Raw genomic sequence first — 8,035 nt, 5'->3', positions numbered from 1 at the left:
TTGAAAATTATCTGTTGCTCGTGCCTCGTTAACTTGCATTCTCCAAGGAATTGTGTCTGGTATGGTAGGTGCAGTGTGTGCTCCTAAAAATAGTGCAATAAACAATACCGTAAATGCTTGAATAAGCGTTGCACCAAAGCTGATTTTTTTCAGCTAAGCACTGCAGCACTTAATCGAGAGTACAGTCACATTACCCTGTACAGTATGTAATGAAACACTTTTTTTATATATATATTTTTTTGTTTTGCAGTTTTGTATATATTATTTAGATATTTTATATTTTCGTAGCAATCCTTTTCACAAGACAAATTATAAATAAGATGCTTTACATAAACTAGAGCCGTGTTTTCAATCAATCAATCAATCAATCAATCAATCAATCAATCAATCTATTTGTTTGGTGCCATTTCAACAGTCATTGCTCAAGGTACAATTCCAAAAAAGAGATAGTAGTGACTTAAAATTATCAAGTGAAGGTGATGTTTAATGTTCAAAGTAAATTATTCCAGAGCCTTGGTCCTGCAGTGCTTAAATCCTGATCTGCCCAGCTATGTTTGCACCTCAGGATGCCCAGGAGCAGTGGCGGACCGTCAAGGCAAGCAAGGTATGCAGTGCATACCCTGGCTAAAACAAATAAGAAGATATAGCAGTACAGTTTCTGCATTTGATTTAGCATTTCTTAGCCACAATCTTCTATATAAACCTTAATTTTTTCGAGTGGATTGCTGTATTTTATTGGAAAAGCAAAGTTTTTCAATGTTTAGCCTATCTTGGTATCTAGGATAAGTCACATTCAGGCCTATCAGCTGCTTAGAATTTCCGCATGGCTGGTTTTCAATATCAACCAATCACGTATTGAGTGAGTCAATGGAATTCAGATATACTCTTTGGTACCCTACAACACTTAAATTTTCTATTGTGACAACCGTGTGGTGGCTTCAGAATAGCCAATTTAACACTGGAATGGAAGCACTGCTTCCAAGAGTAAGTGCGCATGCTCTTCTTCTCGCAAATCAGGACATTCACTGCCGATCGGGTATTCTATCTACATGCCTAATCTCAATGATTAAAGTTTAGATTAAATTTGCATGCATAATAACCGGTATAGAAGAAACTTTGAATTATTATTATTCGAATTGAAATATGTTAAAATAGAGGAATAGGAATTATTTTGAAAAGAAGATACTACAACCATGCCGGTATTAAAAATAACATACATTTGTATTTTGGCTATAGCACAATCTGATCCTGTATAGTAGTAGGCCTACAAACTTTTCCTACTAGCAGGCCCTAGCATCAGTGGTGTAGGGGGTGGGGGGGCCTTGAAATAAGGGAGCTGATGTGGTGGGAATGTAAAGTGGGGATCGGTGATTAGGTGAGGGGGATAACTCGCAAAATAATGTGATTTGAGGTGATTTTTAACTACAGTACTTGAGCATGATTACTAATTAAAATGACTATTTGATCAAATAATTCACTACCACAAAGACATCACTAGAATTATAATTTTGGAATTATTACAAAGAGTATTTGTTTTGGGTGTTTTATACACTAACAATCCATATCTAAGAAGAAAATACTTTATTTGATTGGCCATTTTAACGATGGTGGATAATAGGGTGACCACTGATTAGCTCTGTTGGCTAATCTGGTGGTAGCCACTGTGTGTGCGCTGAACCGTAAAGATCTGTAGGTCCCCGGTTCAATTCCCATCGCTGCATTTTCTTGTGTTTCAGCTAGAGGGCTGAAATACAAGTTTCATAAGCGGACAAGTCTTCGTAGGCTATCCTTGGTGTTTACACCGAATAAATCCAATCCAATCCACTGAAAATCAATGAACATGACCACTTACACATTGCCATCATTATCTTGCTTTTTACGTTGCTTTCGTTCCTGCAGTGGACGTAGTTGATGATGTTGTCAATACTTTTTCACATTTATATCTGATGATTAATATTTATGTTTAATTTCAGGCCGAAGAAATATTTAATAACATACGGAAAGCATTGGAAGGGAAACCTTATGAAACAATGGTGTCAAGTTTCTTTGCTATTGAGAACAGCTTACCGTTCGCAAGGAGCAATGCTTCTAACATTATGAACCAGATTTTAAAGTTTGCAAAGAGGATGGTTAGGAAACTACCTTTGAAATGGTTGCTTGTTCAACAAGAAATCCAGAAGTTGAAAGTGGAACATATCTATTTACCAACCAAAGAGGTAAAGCATCTATTCAACATTCTTTAATTTTAAACTCTAAATCATACTCCCAAGCATCCTGAAAAATCCAGGAATTTTTTCTGCATAAAAGGAATTTCAGCTGTTATTTGTATTTATAGTTTTCTACACACGTTTGAAGCCATTAAACTTGGTGTTAATCGGTGCAAGCTTTTTCTTCCTCAGATGATCGCTTTAGTTCAGCGTTGTGGGGTCAAAATAGATGGCCAAATGGTGCTGCTTGAGTATTTACACGACCTTGGCGAGATTCTTTTCTTTCCTGATGACGACGCCTTAAAGGACATTATTGTTTTAGATCTGATGAAAATAGTTGACATGTTTAAAACAATAATCACCGTTATTGATCCAAAGTTTATGTAAGTTAAACTTCACACAATTTTACGTTTATTTATTTTAGTGATGTATTTTTGCAATAAAAGCATAGCCTGATATAAAATGATTAAATTTCAGGAAACAAAGCACAGAAAGGCATGAAGAAGATTGGACTCGGGAGTCCCAGAGGAGCATCTGTTAAGACACCTCTGGAAGGACTTCAATTTTTCAGATGAGATGTTTGACTTCTTTGTATCTCTCATGCAGAAATTTGGACTGGTGTGCGAGAAAAACATTACAATGGTATTTTTTTTCAATAATATTGTTTCTCTTTGCACTAAGATTATGCTTTATCACATCAATTGATAAAAGCAAATTAAAATCATCATAGGCATGTCATTAATTTGTTTAAAATGTTCTTTTTCTATTTTTGACATAAAGTGTTTAATTTTTTTCAGGGTGGTGAACGTATTTTCTAAGTTCTTTTGCGCTTGAAGCCAAAATGAATAGATGCCACTCAAACTAACAATTACGGGATTCACGCAGTTTCAATCTTTCATGACTTTGGTCGCTATCTACCTGACGATCTTTTCCAGCGTGGAATAACTAAGTTCATTGAGAGATTCCAAGTAAAAGACGATGAGCCTACATTATCTTATGAGCACGTGGAATTGGGTATCGATGAACTTCATCACATGGTTTTGAGTGTAGCCTCAATCAAGCATCGTTGTATGTTTAAGGTAATTAGTGCAATTTAAGATTATTTATCTCTGCCACTTAAGAGTACTTTGAATATAAATGACAAGTTTATTCATAATGGTAGATTATGGAATGTTATATTCAAAATTTGCCATGTTTAATTTTTTTTTAATCAATAGAAATGCAATACAGGTAATCGATACATTAATCATAATTTAAATGTTAGTATTACTGTAGTTTCGTTATATATTTCTTGAAATTCTGTTGAATAGTCATCTGTCTCTTAGTATAAAGGCTTCTACATATCTTAATTGCAACTTTTACACCATCATCATCCATCATTATTATTATCATCATCATCGTCGTCTTCATTTGTACCAATCCCACTGCCATCATTATCGTCATTACCTTAATAAACAACAGTGGCGTCGAGAGCCAGTAAGGGCCCCGGGGCAACACCTCACATGAGCCCCCCTTCACTTGGGACCCCCACTCGGCCGCTCCCCAAATTAAGTCTCCTCCTAAGAGTTTGTTCTGAATACATAAGTTTTCATCCTGGCTTGGGCTCGGGCCCTATGGAGATTTTATTCTTACCCCGAAAATTTTTCATCTTGGTCCGGGCCCCCCAGTAGACCCGGTCCCCGGGGCAGCAACCCCCCTGATCCCCCCTCTCGACGCCACTGAAACAACGTTATCATAATTATTAAAAAATAAAAATTAAATACTGTATATAGAAGGAATACCATTTTACTATTGGAACATCAAGCACATAAAACACACACACCCCCATACAAAACCAGAACCACAAGCACTTAAGTATCAAATATTATGTCTAATACATTATTGAAAATTGCTTATGACAGAGGCCTATGTTCGTTTTGCAGACAACAATCATCAGACGAAAAATCTTCAATGCCGCTCAGCTTACCCAGGAAGATGAACCATCGCCGATAGTATGTAAGAAGGTACTGCCTTCAATGACTTGAAACACTTAAGAAATCAGTTTTTTTAAATGTAATAATCATGTCATTAACATCAATAGATTTACGATCAGTTTTCTATTTGCTACAGGTGTTGATATTCCTCGAAACAGAACTAAAGTTATTTTGTCAGAGCGGTGCAAGGGGCGTGGAATTAACAAGGTACATTGCTTGCGATTGTAGGAACGCTCACATGCATATTGTGCGCCAATTTGACATGGATGTGTTGCCATGTGGAAGCAATGGAATGGAAGTGACGTGCTACTGCCGACTATTTGAAGATGACGTGCAACAACAAGGTAAATTGTGCACTTGTATAGCACATATAGCATTGTCTAGTTGAAGGAAGTGGTAAAAAAAAAAAAACCTAGAAAAAAATATAGAAAAGTAAAATTGCTGATCGTCAGTTCTGAAGGGGGTGGGGGTTGGGGAACGCCATAGTGTTGGGGCTGAGGTGAGAAATTTTAAGGCCCTTCTAGACGCTCGGAAATAGCACTCTCAGATGGTAAAAATACTTTTTCAAAGCAGTGTTCCTCGACAAAATTGTTGTCCCCACAGGAGAGCTATGCTCCACTTCCCTTAGACACCCCTATCCTTGCGACTATGATTATGATTATGTTATGATTATGGGACATCTACAGTAGATGCCCGGAAATGGCACTCATTCAGACTTAAAATTTGAATATTTTATCTCCAGTTTTTTAAAAGTTTGACAAATGTAGGGGGTCCTGTCGGCTGGGCACCACACTCCAAATGGCATATGTCCTACAGTCGATGTTGGAGACATATTGTGCTGTTATGTATTAACAAACCCTTTTTGGCCCTGGGTACAATACAGCGAGGGCACTACTGGACCATGGGTAGGGATACCAAAGGTGCCCCTAGGGATCGGTGGCCCTGCAGACCACCGCACGAGAGCGCATAGGCGTTACACCACAGATCATGGATAATGGTTGAAAACTCTGTCTTGGTTTTCTGTCTTCTGGCCTTTTTTTCCATACTGATTTATGAAATAGTTGAAAAATTTGACATCGGGAATATAGCGTTGTATTCTTCGTCAATCAATAGAAAATTCAAAATTAGTGAGTGGTAAAAATAATTGAGCTCTCATTTCACCCACTGCTGGATTCGCCACTGAACTCATGGATACACATCCTTTTCCCCCTTTTTTTTTTCTTTAAGTCTTCTCAATTTTTTTCTCTTTTTAATTTTTCGGCGGAACTGACAGGGATGGGGACGTGGCCCCTTGGCTATCCCACTGGATCCGCCCCTATGTGGAAGGGGGTATAGCTTGGTGTGAGTGCTTATTACCTAACAGCTTTTGAGCCACCTGAAAATTAGCGTTTGTTCTTTCCCACTTCTGTCAATCTCAGCATGTATTTGAGTTGAATTTCTTAATTATTTTATTCACACCATTCAGTACCATTCAGGTATGGATTGATAACATTTATTTTGTATACCATTAAATGAGGCTAAAATTACTTAGTATTTATGTACTAATCAATAAATTGTAATCAACACTTCGTGTTACGGCTTACTAACAAAACAAATAAGCCTATATCAGTTTTTTTTTAAAAAGCAGATTTTGACCGATTTGTTTTCAAAAACACAAAAAAATAGCCCTTCAATTATCGATGTAAAACAATGTTAATAATAATAATAATAATAAAAATAAAAAATAAGAAGTAGTATTGGATTGTCTTGATACACTCAGTATATTATTATAATAGATAATATAATGTATAATTATTATATTAGACGGCCTGCTTGGTGTGTAGTATTTTCCTTACTTTTTTAGGTCTCGTAGAATCTATGTCTGAGGTATATAAACAAATATTGACTACTCTAGATTCCTGGAACGGTGACATTCAGCCCCTCGGTGATGTGTGGAGACCGTAAGATATGTGTTCACATCACCTTGGGGCAATAGATTTCACCATTCCCTTCATGAGCAGTGTAATAATAATAACATTAATTATATTTGAATACAATTATTTTTCCAGTCCAGCGCTGTCGGAGAGGTTTTGATGCTCGTATAGGCACAAGGGCTAGAAAAATGAAAAACAGACTTTTTTTCCCACGACCGGCAGCACACAAGGTAAAACAAGGTAAATACTGTTTATTTATTTTAATAATGTATATATAAAGGCCTACTACCCCACACTGGCAAATATACAATACAATTACATTGAGATGATGCCGGTTCCGAAAAAAAGGCCAACAGGTGAATAATCAAGGCACCACTGATACTGGCCAATTCCGAATTGCACAGGTAACACGAGAAAAAAAATATAAAAATAGGACAAATTTTAAAATGTAAACTGAAATTTGAAAAATAGAACTCTATACATAAAATAATAACACATTCTCAATAAGAGACTTGCAAGAATTGTGCATAGTGGTGAGAAATTTAAAATGGGTGAAATTTGGCACAGCGGCAACACGACAGCCAGCTACAAACGGTGTTTACATTGAACTTACTTCATGATAAAATAATGTTATACTTTGTTTTGCTTGAAAGTGTGAGTTCGTCATGGGTATGCGGTTAAAATGCGGTTTAGATGTGTAGGTTGATTAATCAATACATTGAATAATTTTGACCATGATTATTATGTGTCCAACGATAAGTTACACAAATTAAACGTTTTACGTTTTACAAACACGACTTACAACAGGTATGTTTATGGTTTTTTTTGAATAACGAATCACTTACTTTATATCTGATGAAGATGGTGCTGCTTTTATTGAAAACAAATGTTTTGTTGCAACTAACCGGTTTTAAAAGTCATCTGTACTGCTGGATAATGGTTTAAAAATAATGCTATTATTTTTCCCGAATTTCCAGTCACTTATTTTGTATATTCGGTTTTTTAAACCGACAACATTATGCATAAACAGAAAGTAAAAAAATAGTTTTTAATTTTGGGAGACCAGGGGTCAATTGCGTTGGTATAATTTTTTTTTTTTTTTTAGAGAAAGTTTTAATTTTCTTTTAAATGGAGTGTCTAAAACTCATGTCAGATACAGTTGGGATAATTACGTTTTCAAGTAATAATTATCTTGTTTGTTAGGCTTTGTGGATGACGTCACCATTGTGACAGTTTCTGACGATTTAAATATCAGCTGGAGAAGGTTTGGTGTCCGTTTGGGACTTAAGTGGTCGAAAGTGAACAAGTTCAATGCTGATGATACGCAGACTTATAAGGCTGCCAAAAATATGATGAATGACTGGAGGAGCAGCCTCAGTAACGATATTCATCAACGTAAAGTGTTGTGCACTGCTCTGAAACAACATAAGCTCAGTCAACTAGCTGAAGAATTGTTTGAGGGTGAAATTCGCGATGAAAATCTTGTTACGCGAGAAGCAGGTAAGTATCTCAAGATTTCAGAAATACATCGCAAATTAACCTCACATTTTGTTCTGTAGCTTGTTTCCATTTTGATACCAAAGTAAACAATAGTACACAGCAGAGTCAATGACATCATTAACTAAGTGTTTTTTTTTACTCACTGTATAATCTGTATAATTTTTATGTAGAAAAATGGTTTAATGATCAAGATTTGCTGTTTATCTGTGACAATTTGGATCCCGAATCATGGAGGAGACTGCGAGTGCGTCTTGGACTCAAATGGACCGATATAAAAAAGATAACAAAAAACTACAGACTGGTCGAAGACTGCATCGTGGAATTGTTGGTTACTTGGAGGGATGACCAATCAAAGAGCCAACAAATACCAATCATGGTGAACACTTTGAGGCAACAGAAGCTTGTTGGACTTGCACAAAGTGTACGTGAAAGGCATGGCTAC

General features: G+C 36.3%; 1 protein-coding gene across 3 annotated transcripts in view; it reads left to right on the top strand.

Moving 5' to 3' along the window:
• Positions 1–8,035, top strand: part of LOC117111814 — a 19,034-nt gene that overhangs the window by 2,211 nt on the left and 8,788 nt on the right. Inside the window, exons 2-10 of one of the 3 annotated variants that reach the window (XM_033254803.1) lie at positions 1,974–2,216; positions 2,400–2,590; positions 2,685–2,849; positions 3,005–3,286; positions 4,130–4,210; positions 4,317–4,524; positions 6,229–6,333; positions 7,297–7,593; positions 7,764–8,025. In XM_033254803.1, coding sequence (XP_033110694.1) covers positions 3,242–3,286; positions 4,130–4,210; positions 4,317–4,524; positions 6,229–6,333; positions 7,297–7,593; positions 7,764–8,025 — 998 coding nt within the window. In that variant the 5' untranslated portion in view covers positions 1,974–2,216; positions 2,400–2,590; positions 2,685–2,849; positions 3,005–3,241. Of the gene's footprint in view, positions 1–1,973; positions 2,217–2,399; positions 2,591–2,684; positions 2,850–3,004; positions 3,287–4,129; positions 4,211–4,316; positions 4,525–6,228; positions 6,334–7,296; positions 7,594–7,763 lie in introns of all 3 variants that reach the window. The other 2 variants (XM_033254807.1, XM_033254815.1) reach the window with 2 other exon arrangements.

Source organism: Anneissia japonica, unplaced genomic scaffold, assembly GCF_011630105.1.
Source record: "Anneissia japonica isolate Jap-2015-1 unplaced genomic scaffold, ASM1163010v1 scaffold14557_len124090_cov123, whole genome shotgun sequence".
Lineage (NCBI taxonomy): Eukaryota > Metazoa > Echinodermata > Crinoidea > Comatulida > Comatulidae > Anneissia > Anneissia japonica.
This window is presented reverse-complemented; position numbering and strand designations above follow the sequence as displayed.